Source organism: Sabethes cyaneus, chromosome 1, assembly GCF_943734655.1.
Source record: "Sabethes cyaneus chromosome 1, idSabCyanKW18_F2, whole genome shotgun sequence".
Classification (NCBI taxonomy): Eukaryota; Metazoa; Arthropoda; class Insecta; order Diptera; family Culicidae; genus Sabethes; species Sabethes cyaneus.
In genome coordinates, this window is record NC_071353.1 from 39,103,151 (window position 1) to 39,122,171 (window position 19,021).

At 38.3% G+C, this 19,021-nt stretch overlaps 1 protein-coding gene across 3 annotated transcripts in view; it reads left to right on the forward strand.

Moving 5' to 3' along the window:
• The window catches only part of LOC128737677 (AN1-type zinc finger protein 6), a 46,512-nt gene extending 31,743 nt beyond the window's left edge, over positions 1–14,769 (forward strand). For all 3 annotated transcript variants that reach the window (XM_053832372.1, XM_053832387.1, XM_053832381.1), the window contains 4 exons: positions 3,777–4,608; positions 10,620–10,883; positions 11,262–11,403; positions 11,472–14,769. In XM_053832372.1, coding sequence (XP_053688347.1) covers positions 4,510–4,608; positions 10,620–10,883; positions 11,262–11,403; positions 11,472–11,620 — 654 coding nt within the window. In that variant the 5' untranslated portion in view covers positions 3,777–4,509 and the 3' untranslated portion in view covers positions 11,621–14,769. The remainder of the gene's footprint in view (positions 1–3,776; positions 4,609–10,619; positions 10,884–11,261; positions 11,404–11,471) is intronic.
• Positions 14,770–19,021: the final 4,252 nt, after the last annotated feature.

Consider the following 19,021-nt stretch of genomic DNA (forward strand, 5'->3'; position numbering starts at 1 on the left):
GTGACTCTAGCACGTTTGCGGAAACTGTGCAATTCAGTAGACCTACACTCCGAAACGGTTTACTAACATTTAGCTTTATTAAACAACAGCTTTCACAGAAAAATTTGCAATTCGCAATTCGAACCGAACTCAAAGAACGGATACAACTAAGCATGATGACAAATAAAAATTATATTTCAATGAAGTAATGAAGTGATCATTAAGTGATCTAAAAAATCAGAATTTCAACACAAAAATACTGGTGCAGCAAAGCAGATTGTTTACCTTCACAAAAAAAATTATGACCTCCGCTTGTGGCTCTCACGATAGCTTTGTTTGTTTGTCTTCCGCATCGTAGTTTCATGTATTTTTCACTAATATACAAGCCGTATTGTTTTTAATACTGTGTTATGATTAGGTACTTGAGCCAGTGCACCAGATGGACGGTTGGTCGTAGTTGAATTGGTTGGTTGTAGGGTTTTATATAACATGCCTGCAAATATTGATGTGTATACAAAGTTTTATCGCTGCACAATAGCGTTCAAGTAGCTCCTATTAACGAAAATTAACGGACACAGGGGTCTTGACTTTTATAGGTAAAATATATGTTAACTATATTTCTTTATTGATAGTTTACTGTCTGAAAACCATGCACAATTTTGGGTGCACTGTGATTACATGGCATCGAATCTGTTGATGGTTGTAAACATACATATACTAACGCGATAGCTAGCAATTTTCGTCATATTCGACAACAGAACCTACGCGAATATGCACAGTAATTCAAGCAGAAGAAGCAGAAGACCTATAAAATTCTCAAACATGCGAAACAAAGCGTCGCCAGCGTTCAAAAGCGGTTCGAAACGGAACAGACGACGGATCACATGATTGATTGTGACTGCAATACATGAGAAACGAGAGCGTTCCGCCAACTCCGCTGGCTCCTTCGGACCGCAAGAGTTGTTGTGAATCGAGGTGTGCGACAGACAGTGAATATCAAGCCACGGGCGGGCGGTACCGTGGACCGAATAAACAAATCATTGGAGAGTGTAGTAGGGACTTATATTAATGGAAGTGTTGCTGTCGTCAGCTATGGTACAGTAGATGAGAACATTCCAAGCTGAGCTGATACCTATGTACGTTATACACCATGAGGTTCGGGTTGACAAACCAGAGTCCGCAGGGGACGTCGTATGTGGTGGGATGGCAACAGTAGACAAATAATAAATACTACACCAGGCGACAGCAGCCGCAGCAGCAAAAGCAGAAGCATTGGATGCCAAAGGCAATAAGAAAACAAGCCTGGAACTGCTGGAACCGAAGCGAACAGCGTGAAGGATGATGAAATGAAAGCAATATTTGAGCTTTCTGTTATACCATCGAGAAGTAATGTTGATGTTGTTTCGACTTTGGTTGATTGGATGGTACCGATAAGCAAGCTGTGCTGCTCGTGTAGTGTAGAACTCGATTTGAAAGAGTTTGAAGTTTATTTCATAAGAATAGAAGCACGATACATCATCTGAAGTTTAAAAATCATAACTGAGAGGACATTTTGCAAAATAATGAGCCTATCGAAATCGATTATTGTCTGAAAAATAGACAATCTCTTTTTGATTAAACAGTCGAGGGTCAAAAATTAAATTATATGCACTAGGAGTTCTACTCATTATTATTTTTCAATCTCATTTATTTGATCTGACCTACTTCATTGACTAAATATGTGACACGTTTTGCAACTCAAAATTTTTGTCTATAAAACGGGGCATGCTTGCAATGCTAGGCAACTATTAGACGAATCTTCCAAGAGATAATAATTTAATTTCCTTGAAACACGTATGCATATTTCTCCGTCAGCAACTTGAGTCAGCGCTGTATACAAATGATATATAATGAGCAAAAAATCAAATGTTGATTCATGCTTCGAAATTATGAATTTATTGAATGATTAAAATTGCGAAATATTGAAAAAAAAACTGAAGCTTTGCCCGTCTCATTCACTTGTATACCTTTCATAGGTCTTACAGAACACAACCTCTTCCTGGTAAAATTTAGCATAGCCGACAATGACTCACACGGGTTTTTCGGATTATCAATAAATGATAAAGACCCTACTGAGATTGCAAACAATAACTTGGTGAATCATCTTTCAGGGATCATTGCCCAAAGCACATGGTTTTAGTTTTAAAGGCTCTCATTGAACATTAACATTTGCTAATTGAAATCATGTAAAATTGTTTTCACATCGGTTACCTTTCTTACTACAATTACCGCTGCGTGTGACGTGATAAAATAAACAGCACACCCGTCTGTAGAATAATAAGCACAAACTATTCCTCGTACGGCTGATGATAACAAAGTTGTTCTGCCTCGTTTTATTCTAGTCACGAGTGTCATAATGCAATTAAAGATGTAGCTAGGCTTTATGACGTTGCGTTGTAGCCATGATGAATAATACCTTTTACACCGTAAAGCTTGTGAGCAATTCATCGAATTAACCGTACTATGTACTGATTTCTAATGATAGATTTTACACGTTTTTCTTTACTTACGGACCGAACAAGAAAAGGAAACTTTTTATTTTAATCTTTTCTGTAGGATGTAAGGACGTAGTTTCGTAAATGTCTATGCATGCAAATATTTAAGACCAATTCGCGCGAACTATTCCGTTCTTCAGTCCAAATGTGAATGGATTATGGCTGAACTGATGGAGGCCTCCCAAATTTATTGATGCATAAACCTTTGCACATCTGGCATAACGAGTTGGTTTGATGAGAGCTGAATATATACCCTGCCATCGAGAGTCGCAAAATTGAGCACCATTCACCTACACATTATAATGTTATGACGGAAAGAAGTACACACACCTTCGAATGCATCACTGGGTATGGGTTTCTCATACCAGTAGTGGTTGTCCTATTTTGCCACAAAATTTTTATCAAATCGAAATAATTTCTAAACTATGACATCAACTACTTATTTGACATTTTGAAAGCATTCTTTGCTTTGATACCCGTTTACAACCAAATCAACCAACTTAATATTCATTAGTCTGAAATCATTATCATAAAGATATTTTTGTTCATGTAAATCTCTCGCTCTCTTTCTCTCGTATCGCTATTTTATACACTTAGTAGTATTGGTAGTACTATACAGTTAATCTATCATTCTCTGCTATCCACTCACACAACGTTTTGTTCAATTCTCTTTCTTCCGCCATTCATCTCAGCTCGTATGTGTAGTGTTTTTTTTGCTTCGTACTGTGTGACCTCATTCGTTATGAGCTTACCACCCACCAACCGTCGCACTGTTCGTCTGCTGACCCCACCTGGTCTGTGCTTCTGTACCGTTGTGCACATATAACCCAGCAAGGTCTCGCGTCGCTCCTCAACGTGTGCCTCGTTTCTCCATTCATCCGTTTATTTTATATACCTCTTGCGTGTGTCCACAGTGTTCCGACGAGTCGTGACCGACACGTTATCGGGTTGTCGCTGCTGTCGTCGTCGGTGACGGCTGTTGCCAGACTACGAAACCCATGCGCATGTATCAGTCTTCTCATTTTACGCTCTTGTTTTGTCGTGCAGTGTTGTCTCCGACGGATTTAATCTTTGCTCTAATCTTTCGTTGCTATGTTGACTAGTTGAGGGCTCAAAAAATTCGGCAATTCAGACAGGTGTATTTTATAGTTACATACAGCATTTATAAATCATATAAAACAGTTACGTTTAATTCCAGTATAAAATCACTATATTTACAAATTTGCAGTGAAATTAATCATTTTCTTGTTCGCTTTCTTGCAGATCCAAAGCGCAGACACTTCGGCCTCGGTGATACGACGGCAAACTCCTGTGAACCATTTTCGGCATCCCACCAAAAGAAAGGGTCAATCCCTTGAAAACCAAAATAAAGTGCAAACAAATAACGCCAGTGGAACAAGTGTAGAAAATCTTTTTAGAAACCGGTAAAAATTAAACGCATGCGGATGTGAGGAAAAGTTCTGGTTGAAATTGAAGGCAAAGCAAGCTTTGTTTTAATAAGAAGTTTGAAGTGCGCTAGAAATTGAGATACCGACAACACCTGAAACGCAAAACTGAAAGGATAGTCAAACTTTAGTCAGAAAGGTTCTGCCGTTCGTGTGAAGCGGGCACTAAATTTGACCGAAGTGAAAAAGCAGTGAAAATCTACAGTGTTTTGAGTTTGCTGTTCTTCTTTTAAATTTTAGTTTGAAAGTTGAGTGCTTTTGTTTCGTGAAAAGATTCCTTGAACGAAGGACGAATATAACCGTGATCGTGTGATATCAGTGGATTTCCTGGTCCGGCAAAATAAGCTCGCCGTTGACTTACTGGGCTAGAGCAATAAATCGAGAGTTATAAATTGCCAGTTTGCTGCCGCTTGTCTAACGTACACATACGAAAAGGGAAGAAGGGGATAGAACTTGTCCTTTTCGATATCTTTCTCTCGAGCTGTGCAGAGCAGCTGGGTCTGCTCACGGCAAAATTGCATACCTGCTAGACTTGTTAGTCCGGAGACAGAATGGAGCGTGAATCGAATCCAATGCAGCCGATGTGTAGATCAGGTTGTGGATTCTACGGTAATCCAGCACAGGACGGATTATGTTCAGTATGCTATAAGGTGAGTAACCTTGTTGATACAAATGATTCGTGTTGTTCCTCTAGTTTTATGAATCAATTAATTTTCCTAGAACGGTTTTTAATTAATCACAGTTTAGTTTTTAAGCTAACGCTACTAGACTTTTGTAATGTACAAGTCATATCAACGGTTATAGATGTTTTTACTATCCCACTTACTTGTGATAGGATCGTGCTTAAAATAAAGTATTACGGGTTAAAGAGACTGCTGCGTCAAAGAGTCGGCCATTGTTATTCTAACAATTTTCCCAAACTGTCAAATTGGCGCTGACGCAGCGCTCTATTTAGCCCTTTAGGTATGTTATAGATATGCACTGTTTGAACCGAAGGGTCTTTAAACTTCATGAAATTTTGAGGACGGACCGAGTTTTATGGACCTTAATAATATATTTTTGCAAATGTACGGAGCGGTTTGAGAACTGATAAAAACTTTTCTGTACCTCTTGGAAATGAATAAATTGTAATACAGTATACTAACTAGACATCATGACGCATTTTTGGGGGATGACGTAGCTAGGAAGAATGGGATTTTCTGAATTTCATATCTTACTGCACGCGTGCGTGCGTTAATGTGTATTAACGGAACCAGTTCTCTTCCATTTGAGATACAATTAGGGCTAGTATGCCCCAAGGAAGCCATCTGGATCAATTGCTGTATATTGTTACAGTAAACGTTGTATGCTTCATCATTAAATCTCCCAAATATATGTCTGCCGATGGCTTGAAGCGCCAAGCGATTGTATCGAAAGTTGACTGATGCGCCATATAATCAGATATTGATACACTGTTAAATTGGTGTACGCTGAACGATACGAAAGTAAATGAGAAGAAATGAGGTATCATCTTATTCTTCAGGAAAAGATAAGGCAGTTAATTTGATTATACAATGCAAACGGTCAATATGCTTCAATTAATGCTTGTGGGATATAAATTGATCAAATATAAGGTATTTGTCACAAGGCAAGACAATTACTTTTGTTGTACGAGAAGCTTTATAAAGAAAAAAATAATTTTCCGATTCAATTATATTGTACCAACAGTTGCGCTAATGTTTCCTTAATTAAGTTTGGTGTTCTTTTAATTGTGTTATTTCATATACATTGCTAGGTTGCTAAGTGTAAAAACATCGTAGCAAAACTATAGAAATGAGCGCCTATAGTTGTGCGCTCCAACTAGCGTTAGATTTTGGAAAATTGGCAGTTTAGCAAATAATGCTTTAATTTTAAATGGTGTAGTCTAATTACCAATACTTCTAAAAACTTGTTTTATATAATGAACGTAATTGTTTTATCAAAAATGCTACGGTGACGAAAATATGCATTAATAATGAATAGTAGCGCGACTATTGGTACTACCACAACTATTGGATCAACTACCCTACGTACTTTATTTTGGGCATTTTCATTTGATTTTGCCGTAAATGTTTAAAAAAAAGTACGCGTACCTGATGTAGTGTGATTTTGGAAATTTTCTGAAGAAACGGGAAGGTCCAATTTCGAAAGAAAGCTCTGGTGAAGGCGAAGAAACTGGAAGTACACGGACCTCCGACCATGTCAGAACGCTGGCGGTGTTACAGAAAGCGGCAGCCGTTCCAGGGGAAGTGTACATGCCGTTGGAAGCTCTGTGAATTTACCGGCCATGAAGAGGTTGGCCTCCCAGTTGTTTTCGAGGTATGACGCTGGCCTAATAAGTCAGTGGTCATATGTTCGAATCTCGACTGGGAAAGACTGATAGAGTCAATAGGATTGTAGCAACTGGCCCTGCAATTGTCCTGCACTGTAACAGCTGGCTGCGAAGTCTGTCGTATAAAAAACAGAAGGTCAAGTTCCAATAACGGAATGTAGCACCTAGGCTTTGCTTTGCTTTGGGGAGGTTAAGGCGACGTCAAAATTGCGCATCGTGGGCGTAACCGATGAAGATGACTTTGTTTCGAGAAGGTTCCTGGCGAGCAGCGAAACCGACCGAAAGTCAAGTCGTAGTCTCGAATATTAACCAAAGGAAGTTAGCAAAAAAAAGCCTTGGGCTTAAACGTCTTTCTTAGACTTGACCCTTCTTTAACGACAGACTTCACAGCCGGCTATTAGAGTACAGCACAGTTAGCCACGTGAATTTACCGGCCATGGAGAGGATATGAGGACGTTAAAATTACGCATCGTGAGCGTTCGCGATGAAGATGACTTTGATACGAGAAGCTTCCTGGCGAGCAGCAAATCCGGTCAAAAGTCAAGTCGTCGACCCGAATATTAACCAAAGGGCGTTAGCAACGATTTGCCTAAGCCAAGAGAAGAATAATAACAGCTTGACTCTTGCACAGGGAAAATCAAAAATTACGAACGCACAAGAGACAAAGATATTGTCCCTACTTCAAAATGTTGCGACAATGTATGATGAAAGTTTGTCACTATTGCATGGAAGTTAGGACAAAGACAAGTTATCGTAGCTGTTTATCGTGAATACAGATGTTTCATGACAACTATGTTGTGGCCTACGAAAAAGACTCTGCTGTTTGCAATCCTACACTTACACTGTGTCGGCAGCGGCAGTGTTTGATAGTTACCAAGGTAGCGTTGGTAACTTTTGTACCCCAGACTTTAGGTCAAAGTAAGCTGGTCTTTTTCTTAAGGTTTTTGCTGTTTGTCCCTTATGTTCAAGTTGCTGATAAAGTATTGTCTTTAACCAGCCGACTGGCGACATATACATATTTTATTGTATACCTGTATCACCAAGAGCAAGCGCTTGTGAGAGCGAGTGTGTATCAATACCTATATATTCTCATCCAAAGTTGTCCTGTTTGCTGGTGTGAATGGATATTCATTTGTCCTAATATTTTGTTATCGTGATACATTCAGGTTGCTACGTATGTTTGTTTTATAGGCAGAGAATAACTGGTTTATCGCTTTTCAGTTTTGTCGGTTATTTCTGCGTATGAACAATGATATTTTGATTCCCTGCTAATAGGTATCGTAGTTTAAGGAAGAGTGATGTAGTGTGGTTATTGAAGTAACCTACGAGCACAACAAGCAGGTCTTAGCAACTGGAAGTTGTTAATACGCAGTATCAGTATAGATAGATGGTGACGAAAAATACACACGAATATAAAAAATCCTTCGTACTGTACAAACTACGGTTTATTTTAATTAACACAAACGAATAATTTCTTGCTCGCAGTTATAAACAATAATACATACACTCTATCATAACTGATGTTGGGAGATCATATTTGTCATATTCTCCTGAATAGTTGGAGTAAAGAAACAAGAATATGGTTGCGGCAGCAAGTTACAGATATCTGGTAGTTTTTAGTTGAAGTTTGGCTCTTTGATTGTTCTCTGCCTCAGAGTAATGCCAAAAACTGCTTTCCCTTACTCTGACCAATACTGCACAACAGAAATGAATGAAACAGAAGCTAAGTTTCTTATACAGAAGCCCTTTTTGATTATGCATGCCAAAGAAAATTATAAAGTGTGTCTTCTCCCGATTGAAACTAATGCTTTACATATGTGTTTCGAAGCAAATATTTTAAAGCGATTTGGCAGGAAGCGTAATGTAGCAAAAAAAATCAGAAGGGTTGTGTTATAGACTACTTGCTTTTCATCTAATGCATGTTTGCATGTAACTGCATTGACATCAATCAAACAAGCAAACGACTGTCGTACTATTCGTTCCGTTTAAACAAGTTTTGGCCCGTTTTTCGAGCTGCAGTGTCGAAGGCACCAAAATTGCTTTATTTACAGTAGTCAGACTGTGTACAATTTTATCGTCCGTCATGGGAAAGTAAGACATCGGGAAGAAAATGCCTTAAGATTGAACATCTATTGCAATGATAAAACTGAGACCCTTTAATTCTGGCTCCGTGTCGATTTGTATCCTAAAACATAAATATGATGTTATAACAAAGGTCATCTTTCATCGTCAGATGGATTATGGATAAGATTTTATGGATTAGCTAAAGGATTACTTTTTTCATATTTATACGAGCAAATGTATTCTACGTATGAATAGGCAGTCCGTCGAATCCAAGAACATAAAATCTCGGGTAAATTTTCAAATAGACCTAAGTGACAATGAGAGATTCTCTTCGCGTCTCCTCTCTTCCGCTTTTTACGGCGATCCCAATGCATTTTAACACATCAGCTTTGTATAAAACGGTTGCCGAAGTCACTAGTTAGCTAAATGTTTTGAAAATTTCCTTTTCTATGCATTTATGTAGCCGTGAAAGACGGAAGAGAGGAGACGCGAAGAGAATCTCTCATTGTCACTTAGGTCTATTTGAAAATTTACCCGAGAAATATTAAATTTTGCTGCTTTTCTCAGAACTGGAACCCATTCCAGCGATAGCTTACTTACTTACTTATGTGTCCATGTCCGCCGGTCCGGCAGAACAAGGGGATGAAGTCAGAGATCTCCACTGCTGACGGTTACCCGCCATGGCTTTTACATGTCGCCAGTACAGGTTCTCGTCTACAGCCCGGATGGCGTTGGCTAAGCTCCGTCGCCATGAGCCTCTGGGTCTGCCTCTTCTACGCTGTCCTTGTGGATGCCAGTCGAGTCTATCGGCCGTTGATGACATCGACGATGGAGTTCCTAGTGGGATATTCAGTTGTCAGGCCACCAGGCACGAATGAAATGTCGCAGGCACCGGTTAAAGAATACCTGCCGTTTTTGCGTTGTTTCCACTAAGACTCAGTTTGGATTAAATTTAAGTGTTCCATGATCCCCGTGTTCCAGCGATAGCGCTTCAAATCAATCGATGATAGTCGGATGGTACCAAGTCTGGTGAATATGGTGATAGGAATTTCTATCCGCTATTTTCTAACCAAGTATTTGCAACAATGCATTGTTCCTGGCAATGAGGAATACATTTATCAAGATTGGCGCAAATTAAGTACAAGCTAATTAAGTACAAGCGGAATTGAATTTATATTCTTAGTCCAAGTGGAAAAAGAAAAAAAAAACTAAATTCAACTCAACACTGCATTATCTACCTCCTATTATTCCATATGAACGTAAGCAGGGAATCAGGAAACAGTCAGTTTTCAGACCTTCAAAAAGTCGTATTTCATTTAGCAAGTAATTTTTACTTTACTTTTTCTAATAAATACCAAACAAAGCTCTCTAGGTGCTCTCATTCTCGTTTTCTGTTCGAAACTTGACCTTCTGTTTTTTCGACAGACTTCGCAGTCAGCTGTTAGAGTACATGAAAATCGCGGGTGCTACGATCCCATTGACTCTAACAGCCACGCTCCTAGTCGAGATTCGAACATACGACGACTGGCCTAATAGTCCAGCGTCGTACCTCGGAAGCAGCTGAGATTTGATAACCGTACAGAATTTCGCTTCCTCTCCAAAAATCGCTGCTCGCTACTGTTGCGTAAGTTGTAATGTAGCTTCAAAAGAATATGCAATTTAAAATTTCGAAGCAACGAAGAATACGGAATCACAATCTAACCAATCATATAAAAAATATTAGATGAACATGAACCAAAAATAAGAAAGTGAGTCAAACAAACTTAATAAGAAAGTAAGACGAATCAACTTAACATGACTTTTTGAAATAAAACACGAACTGTAATAGTCACATTCCGTGTGCAATGCAGAGACATAGTATGACATGGCATCCTTGGCAAAGATCTGCTTTGGTGCCCCCTCGTATCTTAATTCAATGTTCATGCCAAGTTTATCATTATTTCGATTCATACAATCATGCTTGACTCGTATATGGCTCCTCCTCTTATTCAACACTTCTCTACATTTATTGCTGATGTATTGCTGAAGTTCAGGCTCTTTTTAGGGCCCCAAAAATTCGGCGGATGACAGTCTAGCAAACTTTATAATTCACGTAATAGCGTTAAGAACCAAACTGCGTTGATGTAAATATAGTTATAGTTATGTTACTATTTTTTTACATACCATCACAATCATACAACCAAATGCAAAACCAATTATACTGCTAGTCTGACTCGTGAATATGTTCTCTTTTCATATCCATTGCAGGACTCGTTAAGAAAAAAGCAGCAACCGCCAGTCAGTAGCACGCCAGTATCTTCCAATGCGCCACCGCCTCCGTCGGCCGTTTCTCCCGCTTCCTCCACCAACATTGGCACCGTCGTCACGTCGCAGAGCTTTGCCAGCACAGCAGCCGCTGCAGCGGCTTCAGTGTCCGCAGTAACGAGCGCCACCTCAATCTCATCGCTCACAGTGACAAACACCGCACAACCTACAGTCCAGAGTGTGCTCTTTAGTACCGAAAATAAGGATGTAAGTATTGACATTCCGCTGCGCAAGTTCTATCTCGGTTTAAAGCCGTTTGTTGACCAACTCAAATTGGAAAAGCGCTTTAGGTCGAGATCAGCTAGCGATTGATTTCTGATTATCCGATATGTATTACTCTCCACTGTAATCTGACATCTCAGGATGTTTTGGAAGATGTCGATATGAATGGTTGTCAAGCTGGTCCTAGTGAAGCAAATGAAAGTGTACTAGAAAAAGTCCCAAGTCAAGTCATAGACAAGTCACGAAAACGAGTATGTTTCGGTTTGTTTTGTTGAATGAGATATGTAGTTCAAGTTCTACGCGATTTCGATATTTGCTCCCCTGCATAGTGTATCTCTAAACTTTCACATTTCATTTTTGCAGAAAATCGATGACGATAGTGGAACAAGCTGCAGTGGCGCATCTAGTAATCACTCCGATGCCAGCGACGACAAAGACGGTGATAAAGACGGTAAAAAGAAGAAGAACCGATGTGTGACTTGCCGCAAAAAAGTTGGACTGACTGGTAAGATAGCGTTTTTTTTGCATGGATTTCGATTCGAACTGACTTTTGGTTTTTACCTACAAAAACAGGCTTCGAGTGCCGATGTGGTGGTCTTTTCTGCGCGATACATCGATACAGTGATAAGCACGACTGCTCGTTCGACTATCGGGAGCTCGGCGCGGCGGAAATTAGACGTAACAACCCGGTCGTAGTCGGAGAAAAGATTCAGAAAATTTGAACACTCGTGCCATATATTATCTGTCTAATATACATCTAATTCAATTTAATCTTAATGAGATATAAATAATATTAAAGGAGTCGAAAAGGAAAGTAAACAACTAAATCAGACCCACACAGCAAAACATGCAGAACCCTTATACATATTACTACAATAATGAAAAGTTAATACAAGCAAACAATTAATGCTAGTAATTATATATTTCATACATTTAATGTAATCGAAAATGCTGAAGAAAGAGATATCCATGTATATCATTTCAGAGCATTAAATTCACATCCACGGAAAATGATATCGGATTAATGCACACACAAGTGTACAAACGAATCGCGTAATAATCGCGTGTGCTCGTGCATCTGTGCGTGTATCCCATTGGAAATGTGTATAAGGATACTATTTGCTGCAATGTACTATTTCCGTATTTTCGATATTTTTTGTATAGATCCCCCTACTTCCCTTCATTCTTATGTATAAAGTCAACCTCCTCACCCTCCAACTTCTAATTTGCCTTGTTTTTTTTGCAAACTACAACAGGTTAGGATAAAAATACAAACCGCTATCACCTACTACTACCTAGAAATAAAGCAGAGAAGAATCGAAAGAAAAAAACAATGTTTAGCGAGTATGTACTTTTTTGATTAGGCGTGGTAGAGATTAGGTGTTTGCTATATGCTGACGGAGCGACAAAACTTCTTCAGTCGCGAAAGGAATAAAGAAACAAGCGTGTGTATGGTATGTACTAATAGGTCTATATTATAGGTAGGATTCGAGCGAAACAGACGGAAAAGGAAAAGTTCAATCCAGTCATAGAAAACAGCAAGACAAACGTCTAAATAAACTAACTACGAAAAGTAACTAATCGTGTTTCTGGGCTCAGAACACAAACTGAAGAAGTATATTTTAGTAACAAAACAAAAAATGAAAAAATAAAAAAATATAAATAAAAACGCAAAAACCACTGGCAGATTTGGGTGAAACCAGACGTTTTCACGTGTATAAAGAAAAGTGCGAAAAAGATATTTTTCATTTATATTAATTTTGTTTTTATAAGTACATCTAGTACAGCATGGAGTTTTAAGAATATTGCAGAAACTTATAAACCATACTGTGTAATCGCAGCAATATTTCATATGTTTTAAAGATTGTATCACAACTTTCTGAATATTGTTTATTCAGTAACTGCTACAGTATATATAGCGAAAAAATGTTCTCTTGTACACGATGCAATCATTACACCTTTCCCACGCTGGTTACAGCCTGCTCGATTAGAAAGAGGGTGCCACCACGTTTGAAGCAGTGGACTAATCATATCTTTATTCTTTGGTAACGTGTAATGCATAACATCCACTGGTCATTCGGATTAGTAGAATAAACGCAAATGAACGGCTGGAAAAGTGTAAAAGTTCTAGTCTTTGCGGTGTAAACTGATATTCACTTTGAGCCTTTCTGTTTCCGAAAACCGATCTCATTATAAGACGGTTGGTCGAGCTGGTGACCTTTATTCCCATTATTATTCTTATTCATCACTATAATCGTGTAATTCCGTACTGCTTTCTGTTGGAATAGATGAGTTGCTCTCGGCTTTTGCAGCGCTTATAACGTGTTCTGTATTAAAATGAACGTGTAAAAAATGGTTTCAATTACTATTGATAATGTTTCCATTTTTTGCGGACGCTACCAATTTAAAAAAGACATGAAATGAGCTAAAGATAACATAAAATTTTAATCACGTGGAGTGCCTAGAGAAAACAAAAAAATGAGGTTTTAGTGCAATTATTTTACGTTTTTTTCTCTCACATTTATTGTTGTTCTCTGAAAGCTCCTATTTTCTGTCATCTTAACTGTTTTCAGTTAGCGTATTGGACGCTCGTATTAATTTCGTCCACTGCAATCCTCAACGTCCCACGATGGCAAACATCCTCGAATGCTTATTTTGCTTCTGAGAATTATCTAGAACAATTCTCATTGTATAAATTCTGCTACGAAATAGCTTACCTAACGTCGGTTCTATCGTGAAAAGTTGTTTAGCGCTTTAGCTAACTGAAGCAAGAAACAAATAGCAATGTTCTAGGAAAGTACTAGTGATGATTTGTTTCTCTAATCTGTTTACCTATTTTCTGTTTTTTGTTTTATATTCTTTTTGTAATAACGCAGTTTGAGGCCTGTTTGTTCTTTTTGGTCACTGTTGATATGCCTTCTGTTTGCATATTTTTTACTATCTTCTAGGATAATCCTAGTCCTGGAGGATCTTTTGTACAGTTGCTAATTGATTCTGCTTTACTAGAGGCAATCAGAAGGGAAAATCCCGTATACACCCTATACGTTAGAAATTGAGACACCCACGCACACTTTCACTGCGGTGGCACTTTTACAACAGCAAGAAAAAAAAATTAAATACCTTACAAAATTAAATGAAAAAAAAAATCAAAAAACACGTTTTCTCTTGTTTGTTTTTAGTTAGCTTTAAATTTCTGGATGTGGAGTTTATTCTAATTATTGATATATTATCACCAAGAAGAACGCTTCAACAGAGCGAAATATACTGAATTCAATTTGTAATCTTATTACATTCAAACACAAAACATAAAAACAACACTTCGCTATTAAAATTGTATTTGCTAAAAAAGATATGTGTATAAAAGAGGCAAAATGTGAAAACTGCAAATATAATCCCAGCTCTAAACAACAGCAACCTGTAGAGACTTAGCGGCAGATGAAAAAAGTGTGAAATGCTAACTGACATGTAGTAGTCTTTTGCGTTTTGTTCTGAATGAAAATAAAGTACGTATCGAAACAGAAATCATTAAAGCAGTCGAACTGAAAGAAAAACAACTCAACTACCCACTTCACACCATAGTCCGATAACTCGTTTGTCTATCTTTTTTCTCGTTGATAACTGTTAATCGGGCTACAATCTGCTAAGCAACAGAGTTCTGTAATTGGAAAATGACAAGCGAAGGCAGCACATTTGTCTGTCAAATAAAAGAGATTGTAACTGAAACAGCAAAAGTCGAGAAACAAGAGATCACGAAATAAGGAAAGAGAAGAAACACAAAAAATACAACAGCAGATTATATAGCTATAACTTTCGTTCAATTACACGATAATTGTTTTTAAATCAATTGAATTAATTCAAGCGAAAAATATACCCATACAATATTAAATATCGTACTGATACGTCATAAATTCACTAAAAACATATTCGAAGACTCATAGACTCAAGACACTGTTTAAGGATTTCCTTTGCCAACACTCGTGGATTTCACCATACGGCGTTACCTGACATCTCGTTTGATCGCATCGTATTGAGACAAAACGCGTTTAGTTCATCAATCGTTTGATACAATTGTGCTAAGATTCGAACATACGACGACTGGCTTGTTAGACCAGCATCGTACCACGAAGCTAATTGGGCGGTCGCACGTTAATAATGTTATAGGTAATTGAAGAAACGGCTTTTTTTCCTCAATTCCCAGTTCAAGTGACTTTAGGATGAGTTTTTTCTCAGGCCTCTCATTACACTTCCTTCATGCTGAATTTACCACATCCCTGGCACGAACTAGACATGTGCGCCGCCGCGCCGCGCCGCCGCCGCCGACACTTTTGCATGCGCCGCCGCCGCCGATGATTTAGAACCGGCGCGCCGCCTAGGTCCTTTTTCCCACGCCGCCGAGGCCATTTTCCCACGCCGACGATATAACCCAACATTGACAAAAATGCGGGTCAAAATGTTGACAGCACATAGTAAACCCGTTTTGTGAATTCATTCTTATATTGTACCTTTAATTTAGATTCAATTTAACTGCTGCGTAGATGTACCCTGAGTATTGCCGTGCATCCAACTGAGAGCGAATCGAAAATACCTAACTTAAATAAACTTCAGTATGACATTTTCCGTCAAACTTCTGTCTTGCTTCCCGGTGTTAATTTCTTTTTAAAAATTGCTTTTCGTCTGGGAGGTATGATTACTTTCCTTGGCAGTGAGGGTAAGAACGGCAACTCTTACTTTTACTAGAAAAGCATCAATTGTGTTTTTATACACTGAACTTGTTAGTATTCATTACTTTAGATATTTTAAGACGTCATGACCGATATGAACCATCAAATATCGAAATATAAACCAAAATAATGCGAGTGCCGCCGACTGGATGTACGCGAAATGGACCCGACTGAATGGACTCGCGAGTACGTTTTAACCTCTAATTCTTGAATGATCTGCAACTCGTTTACAGTCTTTTGCAGAGAAAACAGATGTTATTCAATGTTACGGCTGTTATGGCTACCACTTATATACCGTATATACAACTACTAGCTGACCCGACAAACTTCGTATTGCCAAAAATTAAACTGTGCTGTACATAAATCCTGGGGGCTACCCTCCGCAGTGGACGGCACTTCCGACGGCAGGTCGCTGACAACACTCGCGGCCGTCTCGCCCTGAATCATCTAGTGTTACTATAGGTAGTTTCTGGTGGTCTTGTTATTGAATAATGTTTTATCACAGACAAACTGATATAACTCTTGGAAGAAAAATCAACAAAAATTATCGTACCTCACATTTAGCCTGAACACTAGCACCATCTATGATCGACATTCCCAAATATCAAATAGCAACATGGGTATCCCACGAAGTAGCAAGTTTTTTTTATAGGGAATTCCCCTTCTGTTGTCAAAAAGCGCCACTTTGACCAAAACGGAGACATTCCCAACTAAGCCCAATTTTGAAATAACGGTTTAATCGGTACGAAGAATGGAAAACGAGTGTTATGTCTGTTTGTCTGTGGTTTTAAGGAAGAGCCTAAAATTTCTCGAATTCGATTAGTTTTTAAGTTACGCAAAAATTTCTGTTTCATTTGTATGAGAGTCCGCCCCCACTACCACAGGGGTGAGGAGTCTCAAACCTTCATAAAATAAATTCATGCCACTAAAATCCCCCACATGCCAAATTTGGTTCCATTTGCTTGATTAGTTCTCGAATTATGAGGAAATTTGTATTTCATGTGTATGGGAGCCCTTCTCTTATAGGTGGGAGAGATCATAATTCCCCTCCTAAAAAGGGGATGAGTTAGATTTGCTCGATTAGTTCTCTAGTTAAGCAGAAATTTGTGTTTCATTTGTATGGGAGCCCCCCTTCTTAGTGCGGGAGGGGGTCTCTTACCATCATAAGAACTTTTCCCGACCCCAAAAATTCCTACATGCAAATTTTCATGCCGATCGGTTCAGTAGTTTTCGATTCTATAAGGAACATACTGACAGACGGACAGAAATCCATTTTTATAGGTACAGATTGTCCGGTCACCAAGCCATTTCTTCAAAAGTATCCGGGACATGTTTTGACTTTTGTCGTGCCTGTAAACTGGCTGACAAACTTAGGTGCCGGTCTTACCCTGATACTGATTTCCAGTGTTGCAAGCCCGCACTCGTGGGGTCTAATTTTCTTACACGCGCCTTTTTGTTCTAACGAACACGCCGGCATGAGCATCTCCTTGGGACTCTCGCTCTTATTTTTTCATGCCCTGCGACAAGTTTTTGCGAGTGTGTATTCAACTATCGGCCGCCTTCGCTCGTAATTGCAATCCGAGCAGCTAACACCGATCACTCGCGAGGGCTCGCAGTCTTATCCGCGTGTGTAAGTGAGGGCGTAAGGTGAACAAAAAGGAAAAAAACGTAAAATATGTCAGTGTGATTCGAGCTGTCGTTCAGATCGGTCGCATATTTTACTAGCTCCTGGTTTTTACCCAGGGTTTAAAATTATTTCTTTTGCGGTGCCTGTTGGTTAGGTTACCTATAAATTCACCACGTGTGTAATCAGTCTTTTTAAAGGCTACCGAAAGGCTAAAGATTTTTAGTGTATCCATTTTAGAAAAACTATTTTATTTCTTCTAAATGTCAGGTCGAAGTAAGAAAGCTCGCCTCGGGAAGAGAAAGAGGGATATACCCTCTCTAAATTCTAGCGTTGCTAGTGAAAATCAATTTTCCGTTCTCTCCGAGCAAGAAGCCGGAGATACTAATATTATTAATGAAAAAAATATCGTTAACAAAAGGGGTAAAATTCCACCTATTGTGGTATATGTTACCGAATTTCAAAATTTTCGGAAGGAACTTTCTTTGCGAGTTCCTACCGCTAAGGTCAATTATCAAATCGGCCGTAGAGGCGAGTGTCGCGTACTGGCCGAAACGGAAGACTCGTTTAATTTGCTTATTCAGTATTTAACTGAAAAGTTGTATAAGTTTTATACATTCGACAGTCGGAATGAAAGACCATTCAAGGCTGTTTTAAAAGGTCTCTCAACCGATCAATCCGTTGATGAGGTCAAATTTGAATTACCGGAATTACTTGGCGTTTCCCCTATCCAAGTAATTCAAATGAAGAAAACCCGATTTAATCCACCTAGTGGTGCAAGGAACCTTTGTTATACGGTCTTACTTGCTATTTGAGATAGAAATCAACACGTTTTCGGAACATAATTCATCTATTGGTCAACGTTACGTAATGCGTTGGTTTACATAAAATTTTTTGAAAATTGAATAAGTTTACAAATTTTGAACAAAATAGGAACACTTTTAAATTTTGATAGATCCTTTTTTCATGAAATTGCTGAGTAAGGATAAGTAAGTTGTTATTAATTTGAGTAAGTGCAAATAAAAGTAAGTTGTAAGAGAAAATCTTATTCTTTAACATATACATTGCCTAGTAAATGTCTAGTTTATAGGTTTTTGAACTATGCATAATTTCCTGTAATGCCATTCTATTTGATTCACATCAATAGAGTTTTCTAGAATAATTTTCATCAATTTTTATTAACCTTCGGTTACTCACGCTGTTGTATTTTGTACAACACGTGTAGGTTTTTCAACGCCATATTGTTATAACGTTACAAATCGTTGTTTAACTAACGTATATTCTTCAATAAACTTATTCTGAGCAAAATGTCATAATTATTCAATGCATTAATAATTTAAATTGTTGGGAAAATAGATCAGCATAAACCGCCATCACAGAAACGAAGCAATCAGCAAGCGAGGTGTACCGCAATTGACCCCAAGTGGAATTTTCTCTCGTTTCTCCATATGGAAAAATGGTGTCTGTATGCAGCAAAACTACCCAATGTAAAATGTTTAAAATGTATCCGTCTGCTGGTAGTCGAGTAATTCGTAGTCAAAATTAGGGTATCTTTTATAATCAAAGTTCTACAGTTCCTAAACAAGCAAATATAGAGGTATACTATATTCAGCAAAATTGTGTATGTTTATCATTTGTACAACTTTGTAATACATGAAAAAGTCATACTATAATTACAAAAAGAGCAAAAATATAAAACCTGATTTTACAAACTCATATACAATAAATAAGATTTTTCTATCTTAGCTGCAGAGATGGAAGGTTACTGTCTTTAGCAA